General features: G+C 43.9%; 1 protein-coding gene across 1 annotated transcript in view; it reads right to left on the bottom strand.

Annotated features, from left to right (window-relative positions):
* BBS2 (Bardet-Biedl syndrome 2) overlaps nucleotides 1-25,943 on the bottom strand; it is a 263,238-nt gene that overhangs the window by 12,936 nt on the left and 224,359 nt on the right. Inside the window, exons 18-19 of the mRNA XM_085638719.1 lie at nucleotides 19,100-19,212; nucleotides 1,596-1,744 (exon numbers count right to left, since the gene is read on the bottom strand). Coding sequence (XP_085494845.1) covers nucleotides 1,596-1,744; nucleotides 19,100-19,212 — 262 coding nt within the window. The remainder of the gene's footprint in view (nucleotides 1-1,595; nucleotides 1,745-19,099; nucleotides 19,213-25,943) is intronic.

Raw genomic sequence — 25,943 nt, 5'->3', positions numbered from 1 at the left:
GCTATCCCACTCTATGAAAATTGTAAGTAAGACGTCTTGCAGACAGCTACTCTGTCACCCCAGCCTACGAAAGAGCTGCATAAGTGCAAGTGGACTGTTGTTAAACTTTATCTGCCACTGTTCTACAGGTGGAAGATTAATTTTCTTATAAGGCATCTCATTTACAAAATGCTCTCCAATTAAACTACAACTACGCTACAGTTCCAGGCTTTTTTTGCTTTTGCAATCAGTTAAAATGTACGTTTTTATTAAAAAGTCTAATGGATTACTCACTCACTCCTGGTACAGTAATAGAGAAATGAAACCATTTGTGATGATGTGCTCTACAAAAATGAAATCTGCATACTAGGCATTATACGTGCAGTATCAACACAAGCTCCTCTGGAGGATTCTTCAATTATGCTTCAACACCAGCTCATTCCTAAGCTAAATTTGATTTCTCTCAGATGCGAATGCGAACAAAGTGCCCAAATGTGATGATGAATTTTAAATTGTGTGGGCACTGTCTCACCTGTTAGAAATTGCATGAATCCATAATTTTACGTAGCCCATACAAACCCATCAGATGCCATTTCCTTTTGTTGCTAGTGGCCAGACTCCTACTTTAACCTTGATTTAAACATGCCAAACTTGAATACTGTACTAAACGTAACGAGCTATTAAAAACTTTGTTTAACTTTTGGCAATCCTAAATCCCTTACTCTTTTACCTGAAATATTTTTTTTGTGTAACTATTTTTAATGATATTTCAATCGAAAAAACAAAACATATGACAACAGCCTCAGTTCATCACCCCTACGAGTGGAACTTGACGAAGCTATATATAATGCAAATCCAAAACATGGCAAACAGCCAGACATACCTCCTGTGGCACTAGTCAAGAAAGGAAAAATGTTCCAAAGGAAAGAAACTAGAATCGCCACACTAACTATCCCCTGCACCCTTCAAACTAGGGGGACATAATCTAACCTCACCACAGTAAGGCACTAAGAGAATGTTCTCAAAGATAACTTTCAGTCCATTCCTCAAACTGGCAGATAAACACTTTCACAACTTATTAAATGGAGGCATGCCATCTCACTCAAAGATGCCCAAGGCTAGTACAGTGTTTGGCAGGCCTTAACACATCATTCTATAAACTGGTTTCCATTTGGCCAAAAATCACAGAGTAGTTCTATTCATGTTGCTGGTGAGTCGTTTTATTGCTAAAAGGGACCAGAGCCTGAGGAACCACTGAGCGAACAGAGGTGATTCTGTTTTTTACACAATTTGTGCTTTATTCACTTTGGCCACCTCCAGGCATTGCAAGATCATATACCATTCACATTTTGTCATCAGCTTAAGTGTAGGGAGGCTACATCCCTAGAAGCAGCACGTCTGGAGTCAAGAGCAACAGTAACACCTTTACCCCCTTCAAAGTGTCTGCAGCCTTTTCCCAAAACAGGGAGAGTTTAGGGCAATGCCACCGGGTAGGCAGTATGTCCCACAAGCCTGCACTATCTTTTATCCTAGTGCTGATTATGATCATGAACTTTACTGTCTTGCTTTTGTCCCCTCACTCTGATCAAGAAAAAAGGAAAAGTTCTGTTTCTTACCTCGCAAACGCCCGGCCCTTTGTATGGCTTGGTTCACAAACTTGAGACTGTTCAAGAGCTCATTGTGGTTGTTGCTCCGAATTTTGTAGCCATTTATTAAATCTCTGTTGTAGTCATAGAGGTCCACATATCGTTTCCTCATGGTCTTCCTGCAAGAAATGAATGCTGTATGAGTTCGGATAGTAAACACGATTTTCACATGGATAGATGTTCAAAGAAAAAGTTACTGGTGCTCCAGCACTGATCATGTACAATAGCGCTTGCCAAAGATTATGAAACATTTTACAACAGTCTAAATATATGGCTTTATCCACATTTGCTTGCTTTTAGATAGTCTTGCCTGCAAAGTTTGCAAGAAATCCACCACATACTAAAAACAGAAGTTCAGAAACTAAAAGGAGCTGCTTTTTCCTGGGAATATGTCTGAGATCTGAAAACATCAGGATTGTGAAGTGTCCTCCGCCGAGGAAGGATGGGGTCATGTCTGAAACACAGGAAATATTATTTCCTGATTTAAGTGAAATCCTTCAGTGATATTTGTAATGAATCAAGGAACATTCTGAAGCACTACCCAGTCCCTGGGGAATTACATAAAGCTCTTTTGAAGGAAAAGCACAAACTCACTGATTGATCAAAAACAGGTGATTGCTACCAAAAAAAGATTGCTTTCCGGGCCAGCAGATCTGTTACACAAAGTCATAGGCTCCACTGTTTTGTGCACTAGAGAAGCACCACTAGGGAGCCGGGAGTTTTAAAGCAAGAATACAGATATAGGTCCGCTGTCCCCACTGATATTCTCCCTTATGCTGGAACCCTTGGCAGCCTGGATACGTCGGGATGCGATGGTGCGTGGCTTGCGGTGGGCGACGGATCATGAGGATAGAATATCCTTATATGCCGATGACATATTACTGTATCTTGCCTCCCCATATAAATCCATACACTCTGTTTTGAATATATTTGCAAACTTCGGGAAGTACTCAGGGTATGCAATCAACTGGCGCAAGTCAGTGCTGTTTGTGCTTCAGGGACAAACTCCCCGTCTTCCCAAGGATTGCAAACTGGAAGTAGCTGCAGAGGGATTTAGATACCTGGGAGTTTTTGTTACACCAGACCCAGCTCTTTTCGTAATTTAGCACCCCCGTTGGCTAGGCTTCGGGCAGACGTGAAGCACTGGAGGTTATTGCCTTTATCTCTGGTGAGCCGCGCCGCTCTCTTCAAAATGCTGGCGCTCCCGCGCTTTTTGTATATTCTTCAAAATTACCCAAACCGAATCCCAGACACATACTTTGCAGAAGTGGAGGGGGAGATACGAATGCTGCTGGGGATGGTAGGGCTCCTAAAGTGGCATTGAAAAAAACTAACGAAAGGTTGGTATGATGGAGGAATTGCGTTGCCGGACCTCAGGCTGTACTACTGGACCTCACAGTTGGTGGCTGTGAATCATTGGATATATTTCCCGCAGACTGACCCGGCTTATGCCCTGGATAGGTACCAGACAGACCGCTCGGGCTACCTGGGTTCCCTATACTCCCGCACTAAGGAAAAGAGGTACATCGGTCCAACACTGCACACGATACAGATTTGGCGTCAGGTGAACTCACGACTGGGCTGGGCTAACACCCTCACAAAGGCGACACCATTGTGGTATACTCAAAAATTGGGCATGTTGTGCTATCATACAAATGCCGCCCACCATCGAGTACCAGGCTGTGAATGCCAAGCCAAGCCCTCCAGCGCAAACTCTGTTACCAGAACAAACTATCTACCCTGTAATTGCCCCTTCCTCTATTGACCGACATTTATTGAATTGTGAGTATGAGTCGGCCACAGAAATTAGTCCTCCTGTGACTAATGACTTCTTTGGTTCCTTGGATTACGACTTAACTAGTCGAGATTTGCCGACTGCCCATGTTAAAATCCTCTCTTGGAATGTGGCGGGACTTAAGAGTAAACTGCCCATTCCTGAGTGGGGCTCTTTTATGGCCCTACACGACATTTGTATGTTGCAGGAAACTTGGGCATTAAAAAGAAGTATAGCCCAGGGATTTGCTACGTATGATATCTTGGCAAGTAAGGGCGAGAAGAGCAGACCTCTGGGGGGATTGTCTATATGGGTTGGCACGCACTTGGGAGTCAAGGCATCGCAAATTCCAACTAATTCGCTGGATGTTCAGTGCGTACTGCTGACTATACCAAAAGGGGCAAACATTGCCCTGATTAATCTATACTCAAGGCCAGTTAGGCGGGGCCTTGAGTCAGAGGCCATTGAAACTTTGTTGACCCTCATCCAGTCAATGGACCCCTCCACCGTGTTAATACTGGGAGGCGATTTTAATTGTCATTTCGAGCCACTCATGGATACAAATTTGGGTGGCTTGGATGATGTTGATTCACTGTGGGCCATTCCTGAGCCATTGACTACTCGGGTCAAGGCATGGACCCATTTAGTTTTACAACTGCAGTCATTTGCGCTCACAACTTCATTACGAGCATGTAACGGGAGGGTGGAGCCTGATAGACCAGGGAAAGCCACATTTAACTGATTAAACCAGTCCTCAATAATCGATTATATTTTTATAGAGGCTAGGCATTGGGATAGGGTGTACGAGTTTAGGGTCATTGAAAGATTTGACAGTGACCATAACGCCCTGGTACTCTCACTCAAGATGGGGAGCTTTGGGTTGAAATGCCAAATCTCGGATGATCACTGTGTCACTATGCCTTTAATTATCACAAACTGTAGGCGTAGGGTTAAATGGCCAGATCTTCAGATGTCCGACAGCAGACTTGCCGCACTATATGAGATTACCATTCCATTTATTGAAGAGATGGGGAAATTTGGCCATCTAGGCAGGGCATCTGAAATACATAATCAATTGGTCACAGCACTTAAAGATATTCTTTGCCCTGAGAGAAGGGCAAACCAGCCTCGGACCACGTCTTTTCAGTGGTACAATGCCTCTTGTCGGAATGCCAGAAAGGCTTTAAAAACCAATAACAGGGAGGCCATTAAGGCACACCGTACTGTGTATAAAAAGGCACTTCGCGATGCAAAAAAGGAATGGGAGGCTACTAAATGGGAGAATTTGGGATCTGCACTTAGGAACAAAAATTCCAAATTATTCTAGTCGATAGTTGCAACTGGACTTAGTGGGCACATCCCCGCACCCAACATTGCCCCTTCTATTTGGGAAAGCCATTTTTGTGCTCTCTATGGCATTTCTGAGTCTGGTGGTACGCCTGATAACATCACTGAACCCCAGCAATCCCAAAGTGTTAGTGGGGCTGAAGAGCAGGGATGGTCAATTGCCGCCTGTTCACGGCTTTCCCCAGATGAATTAATCACCTTGACCGAGGTAGAGACAGCATTAGGAAATTTGCTCCCAAATAAGGCTCCAGGTTTGGACAAACTGCCAGGGGACTTGTTTGGGACGCAACCAAAAATATGGGCCCCTTATCTGGTTGTTTTATTTAATGGTATTTTGCAGGGTGACGATCTGCCTCCTACTTGGTTGGGAGCAGAAATCGTGCCTATTTTAAAAAGGGATGCCCATTAACCCTCTCTAACTACAGACCCATCAGTTTAATTGATACATCACAAAAGCTGATGGGGAGGGTTATCCTTGATAGGATCCTCGGGTGGATTGAGGAAAATGGGATATTGTCTACACTCCAGGCAGGATTTAGGTCTGGCACCTCCACTTTAGATCAGATATTTTGCCTGCAGGTCCTGTATTGGAAAAAAGCAAAAGTGGAGGGTGGCAGCCTCTACCTTGTGTTTGTGGACCTGCGGGCTGCATTTGATCTGGTCCCGCGCGGAAAACTTTGGAGAGCGCTAGCAGACATAGGCCTCCCGCCCTACTTGTTAGCCATTCTTTCGAGGCTTCATCTAAATAATTTTGCGCAGGTCAGGTGTGGAAGGTACGGTGAACTCACAGACCAATTCCCTGTCTTAAAAGGAGTTCGTCAAGGGTGCGTGCTGGCACCAACTCTATTTAGCCTTTATAGCCTTTATATAAATGGCCTTGTAGAACATTTGAATGGTGTGATAAACAACGACGCCCCTAGATTGGCAACAGGTAGAGTGCCCGCTCTGATGTTCGCAGACGACACATTGTTGCTGTCTAGAACATAATCGGGCATTCAAAAAATTCTCGATGGTTTTGTGGAGTTTTGTGACCTTCGGGGGTTGGAAATCAATCTAGGAAAAACAAAGTTTATGATCTTCAACCCCCCCCCCCCCCCCCCCCCCAAGCGTGTACGTCCAAACCCAGTACTATATGGTACCCCCCTGGAAAGGGTTAAAACATTTATTTATTTGGGTGTCCCTCTTACTGAGAATTTTGACTGGTATAAGCAGATCGCCAAATCTACGCTTAAGCGATCTCAGCTAGCGGGGGGATTAAGTAAAGTTTTTAGGGAATCTACTTTTAGGCCGGTCTCCCCAGCACTTAAAATATATTGCCATCAAGCAAGAGTGGCAGCAATCTATGGGGCTGAACTTTGGGGGCACAAGCAGACTACGAATCTCAAAAAGGTTGAGCAGTCTTTTGCTAGAAACTTAGTTGGGCTACCGCCTAGTACGCCATTGATCCCTCTTAGATTTGATCTTGGCTTGTTTCCAATAGAGGAGATCATAAGTGCTAGACCAATTATGTATTGGAAGAGGTTGTGGTCCGTCCCTGAATTGGCTGATTACAGAGCAGAATTTTCTGAGATTTGGCCTATTCTTAAATACAAAACGATCCCATGGCTTCAGTATATTAGTACAGTTAGTACCCGGCTAGGCTCTTCCGGATTATGGGATACCCCTGAGACCTGTTGCCCTGGGATATCTAAGAATATACTCCTCTCTCAGATATGTATGTTAAACTATCAAACATCAATGAGCTCTACATCACTGGGTAGGCTGACATCTGAGTTCCTCCTAGTAAAATCAGAGCCCAAGGCTGAGGAATTCATGGACCTAATTGAACCCCCAGCAGCTCGAAAGCTGTATATTCAGCTAAGGCACGGTACTCTTCCTATAAGGTCCCTTACCTCCAAATGGTCTAAATCCAATATTGAAGCTTGCCCCGCATGCACCTATAAAAATGAGAATATTCCCCATGTACTGTTCTTTTGCCCTGCCTATTCTGCAATTAGAAAACGCTGGCTGACCCCTATCTGTAAGAACTTGGGACTTTGGCACTTTACACAGGCTTGTAGGATATTGACCTACGATACTCATCCTCCTATTGTGTTTGCGGTTTCTCGTTATTTGTTTTATATGTGGCGTAGGAGGCGGAATTTTTTAACCTAATTGTTGTGTTTACCGTTTCTTCAATGTTATGTACTGTGATAACTTACAGCTTAATCTGTTTTTAAATATTTATGATCACTTAGTGCTTTAATTTTTGTGTTGATACAGTTTATATGCACTTTTTATGGTCTGTTGACCGAAATAAAGTTATTACAACAACAGCTATCATAAAGGATTTGATAGATGGGAAACGATTGGAATCTCAGTTGTGAAGGATTTAGTTAAAAAGGGTGCGATACTTAAATTTGAAGACCTCCAAAGGATTTATAAGATGGCTCCAGGGGAGGTATTCAGATACCCACAAATAAGACATGCCCTGCAGGCCACTTTTCCAAGCTGTGAGGACATACCGGACTCATCGCCTCTGAAGGACCGTTTGCTAGATGGGCCACTGCAATCTAAAGCCATATCCTTAACGTACAAGAAACTTAGTAATAATCTACCGTACAGTTTTGGCAAGCTCAGGGAGCAGTGGGAGAGAGACTTGGGAACGATAGACGAAGAGGATTGGAGATCGGCCCTTATGCCACCTAGGGAGGCAGCCATCACGCTTAGATTTTGACTGATACAACTCAGCGTTTTACATCGGTCCTATATGACAGGGATAACCCTAGCAAAAATAGGCGCAAGACAGGATGACCTCTGTTTGAAGGGCTGCCGACAGCCGGCTACCTTCTATCACACACTGTGGGAGTGCCCGCTGGTACATTGCTTCTGGGAGGGAGCCACAAACCATATACAGTCTGCACTGGGAAAGACGGTAGGCCTGACACCGCAATTGAGCTTATTAAACATCTGGACCTAACTGAAATTTAACAACCGCTAGTGACGCTGGGGTACACGCTGGTGAAGAGGGAACTGGCGAGGGGATGGGGCAGAGTGGCACTGCCTTCCACATCGATATGGATGAAAGAACTGGACAGATGCATGATTGCGGAGAAAGAAGTTTTTATAACCCGGGGGTGCCCGAAAAAATGGGATAGAAAATGGACCAAATGGAATGTTTATAGAGGTGAAATATGTGTATCCCCAGTGGTGGAGTTAGAAATGCGCAGGAATGTGGACAGAGATGCGACTTCTTAATGTAATTGCTGTACTGACCTCTGTATACTGTACCATGAGAGTAACCAGTCACCAGTCAATATTATCAATCGGTAATTTCTGTATGTCTGTCACGAAGTTTAATAAAAATATTTTTTTTTTTTTAAAGAATATAGATATAGAAGTCCAATGACATGATGGAGAATTATTTCTTAGGAAAAGTTTCACTGGAATCATCTGTGTAAGCCCCAATTTACCACAGGGTAACGGTTCCAGGAATCAATCTGTATCCTTATTTCGACCAAATAATGAATAAATAATTAAAGACACATTTGGGAATGCTTGGAAAGAAACAAGGTCTTTTCAAAAGCACCATAGCAGAACCTAAGGTAACTGGTGATTGTTTTAAAGTTTGGGGTGCGGTCCTCGACTGCCAAGGGAGCGGAGATAATAAAATCCACTCAGATTGATTTTTGGTTGTACCGAAGGTCCCTTTGTCCGGCAAGGGCATCACTACCAACCTGAGCATTGTCCTTCTTTTCTCGTGTTTCTTATGTTTGCAAACTGAAGAATGGCTTCCTAAAGTTGGTTCTGGAACCGGCTTGTGTTACCAGTTCGATTTATAAATCCTTGCTCGTAGCCCATTTCACTTGGGCCTTATGTGGACCAATAGGGGTTTTTAAGAAAAGTAGGTGCATCCACACCGGTGGCAGATTGCACTAAGACCAGGCAAAGGTGGAATGCTTTCACAAATGCCGACTAGAGGGATTTTGCCACAGTTTTGTTAACTGCAGATTTGGCTGTAGGTATGGGATTTAAACCAGTAAGCATTGATCATGTTCAGTGTGATTGGAGAAAGATGCAGTCCTCTGTAGTGCCTCTCCTTATATCTGCTTTGAAGAGGCACTCTGGTACCACAGAACCCCAAATCTTGCGGGCTGGTATATTGACTCTTGAGAATTACTCACCAGGTGACCAAAGTAGGTCACCTGACGGTAGCAAAATGTTAGCTCCTGCATCGTTTAGGAGGGGTGCCTTTAAATCACAATGTCCTCCAGTTATGGCTACACAGATGGTTCTAAGAATTCCCAAACCAGGACAGTCAGCCTCCTACAATTGCTGTCAAGGAATGCTTGCAGTCGGTCTTTAACTTGTATTCAGTTTGATTCTGGCTAGATGGACTGCAAGGTCCTCATTGGTCCTAGAGTCTTCTGACAAATTCCAACATTAGCTTCAGTCAACAAGGTTAAGATTCTTGCCGGGGCTTGTTTGTCTCCACACCCGATAGTGAAGTTTCCTGTTCATTCATTCACGGCAGCAAGGACTATCTCTGGAATCATATGCATCTTCATAACCTTCATGAAAGAAGCAATTTCTATAGATCTGCTAATGGTCAAGTATGTCTCTGTGCTGATACATCAGAGTTTCACCAATTATCTAGACAAATATAACCTACTGGTTCTAGTAAGCTGGTTATCTAAAACTGGGGGTAATGGTGGGAAGCCAGGTCATATCCAGTCCTGGTGTCAGGTGAAACAAACCCAGCCAAACAAAGAAGAGAGCATCTTTTCAAGCTTTCTTCCTGTGCCTTCGCAAAGGAAGGGTACTGCAGGAACAAAAGGTTTAAGAACCTGGATTCCCAGTAACACCATGCAAAGTCTTTCAGTGGGGTCTTTGTGATTTGCAAACCTTCCTTGACATTGCTAAGGTGGAGAGGGTGTAACAATGTCCAGAGAATGCAGATTTGGGCTAATAGAAATAAAAAACCATAAGCAAAGTTCGGCTAATTGGGGGGAAGGGGGGGGGGGCGTGGCTAGAAAGCTCAACAAGATTGCCATACTTTACGTGTTGGTCGTTGTGCAAGTACTTTACATTGCACTGCGGGCAACTTCGAAATGAGGTCCCTTCCATCACCCGTCTCTGAACATTCTCTGCTACCTATGGAAGGTGCAAAGTGCTCATCGAGTCAGTTTTCTGGCGACTGGGTACCGATATCCTGGCCTCGACAAAGAATGGATAATCGACAACTGAGTGAGCTTCTCCGGTTCGAGGAGGTGACAATATGGGCGTCAATAGCGAGCTACTAACAATTTGAAGATGGGGCCGATGGCCATGCACACTGCCTCAAAGAGTAGGAGTCACTGAATCTTGTGAGTCAAAAGACTTCTTTTAAGAAAAGTTGTAAACATCCGAGCCCAAAATTGTATGGCATGAGTGTGACCATCATGTGTATCTACAGTCACACAAGCCACGAATAAAACACTTCCAGCCTACATTTTCATGTGTCATTTCCTGACACACTTTTATATGTGATTGGATGGCTGCTCTAGGTACCGGCACCCTGAGGAGGGTTTTATTAGGTAGCCAGCTAGATTGTTTGACTTCTGGGTCCTTTCCCAAAGTAAAGTATCTACAACCGGAGGATGGTCAGAGAGCATCAAGACCACGTGTTCAAGCTCAGCAACCAGGAGCATGATGAATGACCCATTAACAGCATATCAAGTCTAGCTAACGTTTTATGGCCTGATGAGTAATGGGTTTACTCTACTTGCTCAAGATATTTCACTATCCACACATCTGGTGTGCCCAGATAATTCAGCTATTCCCAACCCTCTTTTGTACCTGGTGAACGTGCGCTTTACAAATACACACGTTATGTTTGTCAGCACTGTTGTTGAACCACACATTTGCTCCGTTTTGTCTCAGTTCGTCGAGCACCAAATTACAGTAGCATCCTAAAATTAAGGGTCCCTTGGCAGCACTTATGAGACTCTGCACCTTGTTGTGTAAGAAACCATCCTGTCCCAGGTTCAGGACATATACAAAGGTGAGGGAGTCTTGCTGCCGGAGTATGCTAAATTAAAAAGGAACCACCTGCCCTCCTTGTCTGCTTGAGACTTGTATATGGATAAGGCTACATGTGTAGCAATTAGAGTCCCTGCTCCTTTAGTCTTGGGCTTGGCTGTTGCACAGTGCTGAGCTGGAAAGATGTGGATTCAAAGCTTCCATGTGTGATGCACCAAAAGGTACATCTCCTGGAGGAAGCAAATAACCCCTCACGCCAGACATTTATCTGCCCTCAGTATTGTGCACCGCACTGCTAAGTCCAGCCCCCTTATGTTGAAAGAGATTCATTTGGCAGTTTCTGCTGACACTCTCCTGAATGACTTTTGAGCGCCCACTTCATTTAGTTGATTTACGGGGTCTAAAAAGTGATGTGCAGTTAGTCGATCTATCCTACTGAAAGTAGCAAAGGAAGATGGAATTGTGAATCATATCTATTCTCTCTGCTCCCCCAGCAACTGAAACATAACTAAACCTGTAACTTACCCTGGAAAATCTCTTACTTCTACCACAGCTCCCTGTCAAGGGTAACTATGATGTTTATACTTTGGTTTGACCAGCCTTCCATCCCCTTAGGTGACTGTGTGGCTTACAATCCGAGACTCCCTCCTCCACCCACTCCTGCCATCCACCATCTACTATTACTAAGCATTGTCTTGTCCCACTTCAGTCAGAACCATTAGCTGAGATGGTAGTGTGTGTGGGGCGGGAGGGGTGCGGATGGGCAACTGGGCAATCTGGAGCTGCCCTTGGGATAGGCCCCTCCCTCCCTCCCCAGCTTCTTTTACAAAAACTGGTCAAGAACCGTCTGTCTTTTCATGGCTACGTTTGGTGTCGTTCCTCCCTTCTTTCTGTATACTATTTCCCATTTGTCTGTACTTCTGCCCACTTGGGGACTTACTTTGTTGATTTGGATCCACTGACTGCATCCTGGCGGTGTTTTGACAGATTAAGGATTGATTTAGTTTTCAAAAGCGATTTTGTTTGGAAGGTTTGGAGTCCCCATCGGAAGATGAGGCAGAATGGATGTTGCGAATTATATTAATGCCTTTTTTTGAATGAAAGAATTCAAGTACTGCTTAGAAGGACATTCGCTTTTGTAGTGTGACCAGAGGTTTCAGTTTCTCTCAATGGAAAGGTTCAGAGTCCGCTGTGCTGCTGTCATGATTTTCTCCTTCTGCTAGAAATGGCGGCCCTAGTCAAAATGTCAGGTGGTCTCTTATTCTGCGTGTCACGCCCAGCCATTCTATGTGTTCTATTCAATTTAATCTGTGGTGAAACATCCACCTAGAGGAGAGATCTATTCAACAACTGTATGAAGTTTTCAATGTTTTTCTGCTCCACCTGACAGGGGAATTTCAGCCTGTCACTGCTCTGCTGAGATCAAATTTCAAGATCCGTGGTGTGGGCCTGTAGCTTCTAGTTTTGCTCTTGTAGCATCAGCAGATCCTCCCTCGCATTCAACTTCTTCAGACTGATACTACTTTATTCCTCCTGAGAGAAGAGCCACTCCACCAGCTTGCCCATCTCTTGCTGGATTTTTTCACTGTTTACCTTCAGTTCCCCTCTTAGGGATGCAGTTAGCTCTCATAAGCCTAGTTGTTTGTCTGAGTGCACTAGCCCAAAGTTGGAAATAACAACCATGAATCGTAGAGATGCAATATATCTCTTGGTCCTGAAGAAAGCCTACTGATACTGACTCTTGAGGCCATATCACAGGCTAAAACATGTTGACCTATTGATGTTCTGGGTCATCATACCCACAAGACATCCCACTGTTTTTAACTCTGCCAAAGGACCTTCAAAGTAAAAGTAGTTAGGATCCCAAAGGCATTTTTAATTAACCCAGTTCCCATGTTCTTAGTAAAAGAGCGCCGCTTACAAGCTGCATTGAGCCCACCCACTCACACTAGGTGCAGGAGGTGATGATCCAATGATAAAGCATGCCACAGGTGGTACTTCTGGGTGAGGATCCTACAAAAATATCCAAGAGATGCCAGGATTGCACTAATTTACCTGGGTGCAGATACATAATTCTCTAGGGATACACTTAGGGCCATGCAACTGATCTCTCGATCTGAAGAGATCTCGAAAACATAGGTTAACCCTCTCAAGTGTAGTTTATTGTAACAGTCTGGGAGGCAGAGGGTTGCATCTTACATAGCTTCTCACCCTGTTCTGGTTATATAGATCTATTAAATAACTACCTGATGGATGAAGTTTTGGAAAGGGCTCCCTTGACAAGTTTTGAAGAATTCTGACAAAAGGTCTGGATATGAGGCATCCTGGAGCAGGTACAATCATTACCACCTCTGGAAGCCCAACACAGCTAGAGACAAAATGCGTAAATTCGGCCAGGAAGAAATACTTAAGAAAGAATTAGAGACGGAAAGATACATATATATATTGTTTTTTACATGAGCCTTGCCTCCCAGGGATACAGCTACTCACACTTCGAAAAATGGTGCACGTACTAGCCAGAAAGAAAGACTAATAATTTAAGTATAGCATGATAGGAATTTTTTCTTGACCTATGCTTTGCTCCTCCAGGGCGGACACCATTAACTTCAGTCTATAACTTGTAATTAAGACTGAAAGATCACTTTGGTTTCCAGCTCACAAGTCAGCCATTATATAGTGTAATTCAAAGGCTTCCTTAATGCAAGGGGACATACGGCGGGGTAAGAGTTTCTTATGTTGTTAATAGTGTTAATTCTTAACAATTCAGTTATTAGACAAATAAGTAGCCATAAAACGTAAGTACAATTCTTTACAAAAGAGTTAACAATTTCCAAGCCTATTAAGTAAAGCATGACTTAACTGGACTCTCCAGTTGAGTATAGGCTTCATCACACAGATTGTAAACATTTCTTAGGTACGTCACAGTATTTGGGACATTTCATAATATCATGATTCAATATTTCATCACCTGCATTGCACACCAAATCATGCTTACATAAAATATCATAACTTATATATTCTTGCTGAGATTCAAATAAGACTAGCCGTATCACCATAAAACAGTAAACAGTCATGTAAAATAGCACAAAAAAACAGGATTTCACAAGTGCAGTCATTGTAAAGTGTGCCAAATAGCAGATACCGTCACATAATTTAAATTAAGGAATTGTAAAAAAAGAAGTCTAAATAATAAAAACCAAGCAGAAGTACACATTTTTAACATAAACCTTGAGATGCCTGTGCAATTAAATACACAATGGAAGTACCACACGTGACATAAAAAAGAGCATATTGGAGCACTTCTAAACCTTCACACACCTGAGGTCGTGACTGAAGAAAAGTGTGATATCAAAATGTAGAAGACATATAAACAAATACTTATAAATGATAAGTAACTTACTGGAGGATATGAACTTATGTTGAATAGTTTAATGTTGACGGCATGTATAAATCACACTAAGACTTTATAATATTTTTCCATGAATACCTATCTGCAGAATCGTGATTTCTACTTTGACATATGACTTATGAATCTGAAATCCTTATTTTCATTTGAAAATACTTTTTTAAAATGGAGGATATGAGATGCAGGTATGCAGAATTTTAATTGCGCCTAACATGGACAGAAATGGATTGAAACGTTAAAAATAAATAAACAGAAACTGAAAATCCCAAGAGAACTTTGTGCACAATGACACAAGTGATCATGTGGTGCTATGGAAGGAAGTAAAAGAACAAACAGACTGTAGCGAGACCTTGACTATAACCAGAAGAGGTTAAAACAGATTCATTCTATTTGTGTGATGATCTCCAAATAATTGAATTTACTCTCTGATAAGAGCGTCTGACTAACCTTCTCAAAAATCAGGCTGATCGCAGTGAGGATTGGAGGCCCCTTATGCCTTGAATATATTTGCATATAATCTTCATAGGTAGTGACCAGTAGCAAATTATAGCTGCTGGGTCCACATAAAACATTAAAAAAAATACTACTTGATTCTGATATATTAAAAAAACTGAGAGAAGCATGGGAAACAGACACTGTCCCCTAGACAATGAAAGGCCAACATGAACAGTGTTGGCCCCTGAGAGAGGCAGTGATCTCAATAAGATACCGCTTGATGCAATTATTTACATAAAATTGATTAAATTCTAAAGAGGCTATAGCAAATTAGCCCAAGCCCGACCCTACCTGTTTAAGATGTATCCCTTGTAGGAGGGGATTACGGCAAAAACTGATAGAGTATTGGGCTGCCTGACAGCGGTAAATCACAATGTGGCTCTACAAATTTTCCTAAAAAATTAGCGATATACATAAAGTGAAAATCCACTGTGCACAATAAGCACTAGACACCAGTGGCAGAACGAATACATGCACATACTTGTCGGTTTACTGGGGACGGCGGAGAGGGAAGACGTACAATCACACAACAAGTGCAGCAAGCATATGGTAAAGGATGGGACACATTACCCGGGGGATCCTTGGACAGTTATGCATACTCATAGCAGAGGCGTGCGCACAGAAGTTCACAGGGGCAACAGCGTGCACACAGACACCTTCACGAGGGAGGAGAGAGACCTCCTCCCATTCCCCCCTGGTCATTAATGAACAAGTCACTTACCTTCAGTAACAATGTAACTGTAAGAGACATATGTTAGTTGTAGATTGCTTACCTTACAATTACCCCCAGGCGTCAGACTGGATCCGGAGAATTTTTTCTTAGCAGTACAACTACGCGTCGGTAGGTGTCGTGGGTCGACTCCGCGTCCTTGGTCGACATCGTGTTCGCCGGGATGACGTCGCGGTGTCTATTTAGACAACGCCCTTGCGCGCGGACGTCAGTTCTGACACGACTTTCCACGCCTGAAGCGCAGAGCCATGCAAGACACTGACCACTGGTGCGCTAAACTCGGGCCCTGCAAGGGAGTCCCTGTCCCTAGAAGTCAGTTTGCACAGCGGGGAGGATGGGTGGGGTGGTAAGGAATCTATAAGTAACATATCTCTTACAGATACATCGTTACCAAAGGTAAGTAACTTGTTCATCTGAAAGAGACTGTTGGTTATAGATTCCTTACCTTAGAATAGATACCCCAGCAATACCAACCCAGGGGAGGGTCTGCAGACTAAGTTAACACCAGAAAGTCCTGGAGGACAAAACGGGCGAAATAGCCGACCCTCTGGACTTGTCTGGTGAACATGTGCAAAGATGCCCATGTGGCCGCCTAACAGATGTCAAGGAGTGGAACTCCGCGAGCAAGAGCAGCGGTGGCTGCCGTAGCTCTGATAGAATGAGCACGGAGCCCCACTGGAGGTTCCTTCTTCACCAAAGCGTAGCATTTCTTAATACAAAGGACAACCCATCTAGAGATGGTCCAGTTTTGAATGGCCTGACCTTTGGCACCCACATAGCCAACGAAGAGTTGATCATCCACCTGGAAATCTTTTATGCGGTCAAGGTAGGAAGACAGCACATGTTTGGGGTCCAGACTGTGCAGTCTATCCTCCTCCTTGGAAGGGTGCGGAGTTGGGAAAAAGGTGGGCAAAGTGATGGTTTGTTCAATGTGAAAGGGTGTAACCACTTTGGGAAGGAACGAAGGTCTTGTCATAAGCACCACTTTGTAAGAAAGAGCTTGGAGCTCACTCACTCTGCGAGCAGTGGTGATGGCAACAAGGAAAACTGTCTTCAGAGTGAGTAGCCTGAGAGGACAGTTGTGAAGAGGCTTGAAGGGAGCGCACATTAGATAATTTAAGACCAGGTTCAAGTCCCACTGGGGCATTACGAAGGGAGAGGGGACTTGAACAAAGATGGATGATCTGGAACCTGAAGGAAAGCAGAGATATATACGAAAGATAGCCTTTAAGAGTGCACAGGGCAGGGCCCTGCTGGGCCAAAGAAAGTATATACAATAGGACCACTGAAAGAGGGGCAGAAAGGGGATCCACAGCCTTTGCTGTGCACCATGTCACAAACTTGTTCCATCGACAGGTGTATACTGTCTTAGTGGAGGGACGCCTGGCTGCCAAGATGACGTAACAGACTTCGGGAGGAAGGTCAAAAGCTGTCCACTGTTGCCGCTCAATCTACACGCAAGGAGGTGGAGGCTGGACAGCTTCGGGTGAAGAACCCTCCCTTGCTGCGGCGACAGAAGATCCTCCCGAAGATGCCATCTGAGTGGAGGATCGATAGCCATGCTCAGGAGCTCTGGGTACCAGACTCTTCATGCTCTTCATGCCCAGTCCAGAGCCACAAGAATGACTTGGGCTCGGTCGCGCTTGATCTTCTTTAGCACTCTGGGCAGAAGTGGAAAAGTTCCGCTGAGCGAGTGCCGCCTTTGAAATTACAACGCGTAGAATAGCGGACATTGAGCATTTCTGTTCGGTGGCTAACAGATCTAACCAAGGCTCTCCCTACTGCTGAAAGAGACCTTGCACCACCTCCGAGTGAAGATGCCATTCGTGATCCACCAGGCACCGGTGGCTGAGTTAGTCCGCCCTGTCGTTCAGAGAACCTGCAAGGTGTTGAACCACCAAGGTAATGCCCTGATGTTCCAGCCATGTCCAGAGACGACGAGCCTCTTGACCTAGTGTCCACGACTCCACCCCACCCCGCCCTGTTTGTTGCAGTTCCACATGGCGGTGGTGTTGTCTGTGAACACCTGCACCACTTTCCCTTTGAGAGAGGGAAGGAATGCCTTCAGTGCCAGACGAAACGCCCGGAGCTCCAGCAGGTTGATATGTAGCCCGGGCTCTGCCGGAGACCAGATGTCTCTGATCTACGCCTTTCCCAGATGGCCGCCCCATCCCTGGAGTGACGCATCTGTCACCACTGTAAGGTCTGGTCAGGGAGGGGAGAGGGATCTGCCTCTGACCCAAGTATGGTTCGAGAGCCACCACTGCAGTTGTTGTGCAGTCCCCTCCGAGATCTAGACGTAGTCGGAAAGATTGCCCTGAAGCTGCGCCCACCGGAACTTCAAGTCCCACTGCAGAGTCCGCATATGCCATCTGGCATGATCCAACAACAGGATGCAGGAGGCCATGAGTCCCAGCAGCCTCAATTTCATTCTCACCAAAATCCGGGATAGAAGTTGAAACAGCGGTATCATAGCCCGAATATCCCGGACTCGCTGCTCAGGAGAAACTGCACTGTGTCCAGAACAGCTCAGATGAACGGGAGCGTCTGAAAGGGAGTCAGGTGTGACTTCCGCACGTTGATAATGAACCCCAGCGAGTGCAGGAGGCCCGCCGTAGTTTGGAGGTGGGAGACGACAGCCTGGGGCGAGCCCGCCTTCTACAGCCAGTCGTCGAGATAAGGGAAGACTGATACCCCTAATCAGCGCAGATGAGCTGTGACCACCACCATCACTTTCGTGAACAGCCGAGGGGTCCTGGTAAGGCCAAAGGGGAGCACAGTAAACTAAAAATGCTTGTGGCCTACCGTGAACCGCAGGTAGCGTCTGTGGCCTGACAGGACGGGGATGTGAAAATAGGCGTCCTGCAAGGGCAGCGCCACCATCCAGTCTCCTGGGTCGAGGGCAGACAGGACCTGAGCCAAGGTTACCATTTTGAACTTCTCCTTCCAGAGGAAGCGGTTGAGGGGCCTGAGGTCTAGAATAGAATGCAGGCCTTTGTACTTCTTGGGCACCAGAAAGTAGCGGGAATAGCAACCACGACCTACTTCTGGCGCTGGGACCCTTTCTATAGTTCCCTTGGCCGAGAGAGTTGAAACTTCCTGGCGGAGGAGTGCCAAATGATCCGCAGACATGCGATCGAAAGATGGTGGCATGGAGGGAGGGGAAGTCTCGATGGGGAAGGAATAGTCCCTTCGGACTATCAGCAAAACCCACTTGTATGATGTGATGGTGTGCAAGTGGGGAGAGGTGATGGTGAATACTGCCGCCCACTGGCTTTTGATGGCCCTGAAAGGTTGGACTAGTAAGGTTTGGAGGTAGCTGCAGGGGTGGGAAGGGTGGACTGACCCACCTGCTGGCCCCCAGACCTGCAACGCTGGGTCTCACATTACCGAAACCATTGCTGCTTATTGAAATTCCTGTCTTTCTACACAGTCCTTTGATCTTTCACTGCCGTTTACACTTAAATGGCCATGGCTAAGTGAGTAGGTAATTAATCACACATTCTTTGCGATGATCAACAACTCACTCTACTACCAACAATCTTTAGCTGCTTCCTTTTGCAATTCACCCAGTATACCTCCTCGGACAACCAAACATGCCTGGTTTATTTTACAAAGCATAAATCCCTAAGTTTCTGCTTTCAGGCGTTTAGATTTATTACATCAACCCTGGTGTCAGAATGTATCTTATATGCACATTTTATATAGTTAAAAAGGCTCACATGTCTCTCATAAGCCGTGCATCCTCAGCTTGGACCAGCATGCTGCGGATCAGGTTGGAGTGGTCTGCCATGTCAGCTGTCAATTTCTGGTGCACAGAATGGTATTCATCCACCTTTCAAAAAATGTGTTAATAAATTGTTACAGAAATACAGGTCAGGTAAATTAAGAAGACTCAACAAACAGTTATTGCCCAAGAGGGTGAACAATTTTGAAGATCTCTTTTTGTACCATTAGGTACGATATCACCACATGAATGAATATGAAACAATGAGTCCTAGAAAATGTCACTAGAATTCAGAAAAAGCAATGAAGTGAAATGACTGCCTTATAAAACAATGCTGCATTATTTTCTAAAAAGGTTGCTTACTAGAATTGGTTTAACTCTGGATCAGATGTGGATGTTGAGTTATTATTTAAGGATAAAATCCTGATTGGCTAACAGACTTTTAGTCTATTGAATGTTTTTGATTCATCTAATAGCTTTAGTTCCCAAAATCATAACTGTCTACCTCTGCTTAACAAAAGCCTTATTCTAGTTGAAAAAATATAACTCAACAGTAAGCGTGATGTGGAATGCCAGAAACTTACATTAAAGCATCAACTGGAGCAAAGTTTTCCCTGGATGCCTATTCCTATTCTTGCTAATTATGCCAGCTCTTTTTGTTTAACCATTTTAATGTTAATTGTGGAACTAACATCCAGCAAACTCCAACCTTCATATCTGAAAAAAAGAATCAACCAATTCATTAATTTGAATTGAGGTTAAGGGGTTGTAAAGTTACCTTCAGAGCAATATCCTCCCATGCTTTTGTCATGCTATTTGTGACTGAATTCTGTTCCAGGGCTGTGTCTTTTGAAATCCTTAACTGCTGACAGAACAGCTATCTGTTCAGTGCTCGATCCATTTGGAGTCATTGTCCCTCACTAGCTTGTTGCATCCACTCAGAAAGAAATCTTAGCTGTGTACCCTGATAATATTTTAAGATATTGGAGATTGCTGACTCTCTTTGCTAGGTAAAACTGAGTTTCCTCATCACTCTTGGCGCCTTCATACTCCAAATAAAACTGAAAATGGTGCTTCTCAAGCTTTATAAAGTGTGTTCTAGGAGCATGGTGGGATGTCTGGAGGGAGTACAGAAGTTAGTGTAAAAAAAAAAACGTACTTTTTTTTGAAGATATTATGCTCACCAGGATATGTATAAGCACTCCAGTTAATCATGTAAATTTTCAGCTCACTGCAAAGCTCAATAGAAATAATTGTATATTATTATTGCATATCCTTAGTTAATGTAAATCCTAGATCCATGGCCCACAGCAGCTTTGACTAACAACTTACTTCCTATGTCAAGGTATTGTTTAAAATGTAGAATTTTTGAATTTTTTTTTTTTTTTTTAAGTTTTATATAGCGCAAACTTGACCCGAAGGTATCGGGTATCAGAACGCTTTACATAGCACCAGTTGCGTTATATGAGGACACAATAATTTTTTTTATTAGGCACGGGGAGATTAAGTGATTTGCCCAGAATCACAGGATGTTCAGCGTCACTGCCGAGACTCGAACCTGGTTCCTCAGATTTGAGGTTGACCGCCGTTAGGCCAACTCCTCTCCCCACCTACTTTGAATACTGATAATTCTGAGAAGTGCTCCAGTTCCTTCCAAAGGACAGGTATTGAGATTTTAGGATGTTCTAGCAATAACATTACATCATATGGAAATAGGCAGATTTCGTGCTCCTCTTCAGTAAATGCCATTCCTTTTAAGCTTGTATTTTTTTTAGTGTATGTTGCTGTTAGGCTTCATAAGCAGTGCAGTAAGTAACAGAGGACATCATTATATTGATCTCCATTATAAGGAACAATCGTCCATATATTGACCGCTGACCAGTATTCTAACAGAGGGTTATTTGTAATTTGCCAGTAGGCTTGGCTTCATTTTCTTCCAATTCCCTTCACTTTCGCCCATCCTTATACTTTCTAGAATCACTTTTCAGAAAGAAACACTACACTAAGTCAAAAACCTTTTATGAGTTGCGAGATATATATGACCATAGGATTTTTCAGTTGCTTTGCTTTATGAAGGTAGATGTTATATTCTTGTGGTGCTTAAAAGTCCTACAGGGGTTAGGTTTAAAATACTGTTGATTGAATTAACAACATATTTAACATTCCACAGAGCAGGAGAAAATAAGCATGTTGAAACAAAAATAATAACAAAACCCCAGTCACCCCTCTGATTCCAATCTATAAACCGACATCCTGAGGGACACAGAGGAACAGCAGAAAAGAAGAACAAAGTGCAACCAGTATAAAAAACACCTTCTCCATTCGGCCTAATAGAAGGGAACAACTGTATTGTGACTGGAAAAAAAACCTGGGTGAAGAGAGGGGGGTGCAATGAACCTCTGTATCACAAATCAACTTACTCAAGTTCACTTCAGTGGTTTCAACTTGAGAGATGATGTGGACAGATTCATTATACTAGACCATCATGTTTGCTGGATGTCTCAAGGTATCTGCTGTTTTCATCTGGATTAGTTCTTTCATTGGCTGTAATGGACTTCATCTACGCTGAATGGCCTGACTAGTTGAGACAATTCAGAATCCTGTTCCCCGATAAAGCTGCATCTTTTAGCCTCATACAATATCAACTTGTACTCCATCAGGCTGCTCAACTTTACAATCAGTGTCCATTTAGAGCCCGATTAACTCCTACAGCCCCAATCACTCCGGAAGAGGACTCACTCTGTAGAATCTCTTTGCTAATAAAGGTCTTCTTCAATTATCCAAGGGACCTGTCTGCATCACACCTGCTATTAGCAGCAAGCAGTCAGTTATCTGCAGCCCTCATATTGTCCTCTCGGTATTCCATCTGAATATCCAGGAGTATCGGTGTTGGGACCACACAATCCTTTTAACCACTCCGTCCATCTTTGCCAATTTCAGATGCAAGTTGGATGACTGAACCAGGGTAACTATCGCCATTAGTCCTTCTAGTTTGTGCTCAGTCTTTGACAGTCTGTTTTTCAATGCAAAATCTATTAAAGCAACCTTCCTCGCTGTGTTTGATGTTGTGTTCTGCAGATGCTATAGTGAAGTTGAAATGAAGGACTCTTGATCTGCTACACCAGTGGTTCCCAAACTTTTGACTCCTGAGGATCCCCATTGTGTCACCACTGGAAGCTGGGGACCCCCAAGCAATTTGTAGGATTTAAATTTCAAACATTAAAACAGTAACTCGAAAAACATTAACACACGTGTGCACACAAAACAAATACTCCAATTACTAATGATTTTAGGTGCATATTTACAAGCCCCTATCACCATGGGAACATCACTTTTTGAGACGTTCCCGTGACGATAGTGGCTTTGCCTTATTTACAACGCAGTGTTAAGCCACTTAACGTGGCTTAACGCTGCCTTTTAAATAAGACCCCCTTTCACCCAATGTTTAGCGTGAAAGGGGTGGGCAGTAGGTGTTGTGGTGGGCGTTTCCCCTGCAACACCCATTGATTTTGACACGGCCCCCTATTTACAAGGGCAGCGTAAATGGGAGGCAGCGCCAAAATTAAGACCAGGGAAAACCTGGTCTTAACTTGGCGAAACAAGGAGAAATGCTTCATTTCTCCTCGTTTTTGCAAAACGCCTTGATTATTTATGTTCAGGAAGGTGACCCTTCCTGCACATCAACAATCTTTAAAAAAATAAAAAAGACATTTTGCATTAAGCAGCACACATAGAGGTGACAAAATGACATTTCAAGATTTTTTATGTGCAGAAGGGGGACCTTCCTGTACATAAACAATCTTCCCCTGTTAAGTGTAGCGCCAGCGCAGGGGAAACGCAGGGCTGCACCATATTCTTGTAAATATGGTGCAGCCCTGCGTTTCTGAAGTGGGGGAGTGTGTTGTTAAGCCAAGGAGGCTAACGACACTCTCCACCACTTCTATTGTATTTTATATTGAAAGAAAAGGAAAGAAGTTAATGGGAAGGTTGGTGCTGCATCTCCGTGACTAACTTTTCGATGGTTGGTTTTATTTCGCAGTACGAGGCTCCTGCCAGGGCCAGACTGGAAATCCAAAGCAGCCCTGGCAAATGATTTCAGACCAGTTCCCATACGGTGCACACCAAGTGCAGTGAGTGAGCCTGACCACTACAAAGGGGGCTTTGGGAGGCTCTACCCCCAAAACATTTAGGAAACAATGGTGCAGTCTACAACACATTTATCATTATTTATTGAATTGTATTAGCTTTTAAATAATAGTAAATGAAGACCTGACCATGCACCAGAATATGACAATCTTTCTGGGGGGTCTTCCATGATTCCCCCACTATCACCCTCCAACAGTGCTTCTCATCTCCCCATAGCCCCTCTGTCACCTGTATTTCATTTTATATAGCATCTCTCATACCATTGTAGGATGTCTGAGCACTTTACATCACACACATATAGAGACAGTGAATCATGTGTGTAAATCAGTGTATAGAAAATGTTACATAAGGCAAAGGGGACTACAAGGTGAAGAATTCACATGTCATTCATACAGGTAGGCATTTTTTAAGAGTGCTTGGTCTGGAGAAGCACAAACGCAGGATTCAGAACATAACACAGTGGTTAGCATTGACTTTAACAATAAAAATGTATTTCCACCCAAATAAACCTTTTTAGCAGCATCAGGATAATGACAGACTGGGAAAAAACATAAGTCACTAACTTGTACTTTTCAGTTTGCAAGCAGCTGTTTGATGACAGTTTATAGGTCACTGTGCTAGATTACGATTGTCACTTATGAACTGCACAGTAACAAAAGAATCTCTCTGACAAAAGCAGTAACCCACTGACCTATGCATATAAAATACTGTTTTTTAAAATGCATGGTACATGTTCTTTGCAGTAGGGTAGGCATTTTAACCCTCTGCGCTACATTAGATAAGTCAAAGCTGCCACTGGACAAAACTCTCATCTCTCTCCAGCAGGGACATTAATCACTGGTGTTATCTTGACACTTTTATTGTTCTTTGAAAACTGGTAATTAAACAAGATACTTTGCAGTGCTTTCAAACCTTCTGCCTGCGGACCCCCTAGGAATGTGTCGGGGACCTCTAGGGGTCCGCGGACCACAGTTTGGGAAACACTGTGCTACACAATCGCTTTCTCCCCTCCAAATCTGTCCTCGATGTGGTTTAGGTGTGAAAAAAACTTTTCTCCCATTTCCTTTTCTGCTGTCCATATTCCTCCTTGGGGAACATGACTATGCAGGGCGTAAGTCAAGCCAAAACTCTCCCAGTTGAGCCTTGTGGCGATAATTAATACTTCTGGGCAGCTGACCACATTCAGGCTCTTTTATTCAAACTCCTATAATGGTACTCATCACTCTATGCGACCAGCCCGGCTGATCCACCAAGGCCTGCTCCTTACCAGCCTGCCATCTGGGCAGGCGCCATTTTAAAGATCAGGCAGCCCAGGGGGAGCGTGTTCTTTCTTTCCTTATGTTAGCTGCACCACCAGGAAGACTCTTGAAAGTTCCTCACAAGCCCGCAGGGGATTTCGCAAGGTCCTGGGAGGTTTAACCCACCTCACCTACTAAGTTGCAGCTGATTAACAAGGGCGGCTGCGTACTCTGTGGGGCCTAGCAAGCCCTTCTCCCCAAGCTTGCCTTTACAATGAACACCACCTCATCGGGTTCCATCAGCAAGTGTAAAACTCTAAATGACATGCAAACACATTCAAGTAAACTTAACATTCACAAGGGCTATTGACCGGTAGGAAAAGTACAACATGGGATCCTTACTTAGCTTCAGAAGAACTGTTTCCATAACCACCTTTTCGGCTCTCACAAGCTCCCATTTCGTTCCCCATGTGAATGAGTGAAGTAATGGCTTTTAAAAGCAAAAACACAATCTTCTTATAAAAGTGACCATTGGCTCCATTTGGACAGCATGGTTGTTTATTTTAGTAGTTTGAATTGTTTTCCAGACCTCATCCTTCATTATAAGGGGAACGCCACCATCCTCATACACCTGGTAACCCAACCAATTTGAGATCGCATTCAAAATGGTTATGGTCTACGTCTGAGTGGTCTTAATCGTACAGAGCTTGGCAGAACTCTAAACCTATCCAACCTACGTTGCTCTTTCATAAGCACTACTCTTCTTGTATATTTTAACACCCCAACAGTCATACAAACAACTATGATCCTAAAGCATGGGCAGAACATTTTTGCTCAAGAAGTAAATGCACAGATTGATTCCAACTTATTTGTCATTAATAGATTAAGGGCCTTACTTAGGGTTTACCAGAGTGGAATTAAGAGCATAAACCAGCAGTCCCCCACTCTGCTAAACTTGCAGTACCCCATCTCTATTTAGTCAGGGAATCAATGACTATCAGCAGGGCCTTGCCCTGGCTTCGCTGATGGTAACCCATGACCATGTGATCCGATTTACCCTGACCCTATTCCCCAAGTGAATCATAGCAGAATTGGGCAGGAAAAATGATAAATGGTCCCCACGTTGAGGGTAAAAAAATCCCTTCACGTCGGGCCCATAACTTTTTGTTCCGAGAAAATAAACTTGCACTTTTAGAGTTTGATTTTCCTGAATGGGTGCTTTAAACATGGCAATTCGTACTTAGGACAAATACTCAATATAGTTAAGGGAGTCGCAGTTGCGGCAGCTGCCTTCACAGCATAGAGCTTCTCTCCAAACAGATGGGAATCTCTAAATACAGCAGACAGTCCTTCAGCAGGGTGACCTCTGCCCCACTGGCGGACCTTCCGCTAGAGTGTAAATAAGGCCCCAAGTCAACTTACTACTGCTGCTCCGCTCTGATAATCCCTTTTTAA

This window comes from Triturus cristatus, chromosome 12 (assembly GCF_964204655.1).
Source record: "Triturus cristatus chromosome 12, aTriCri1.1, whole genome shotgun sequence".
Taxonomy (NCBI): Eukaryota; Metazoa; Chordata; class Amphibia; order Caudata; family Salamandridae; genus Triturus; species Triturus cristatus.
This window is presented reverse-complemented; position numbering and strand designations above follow the sequence as displayed.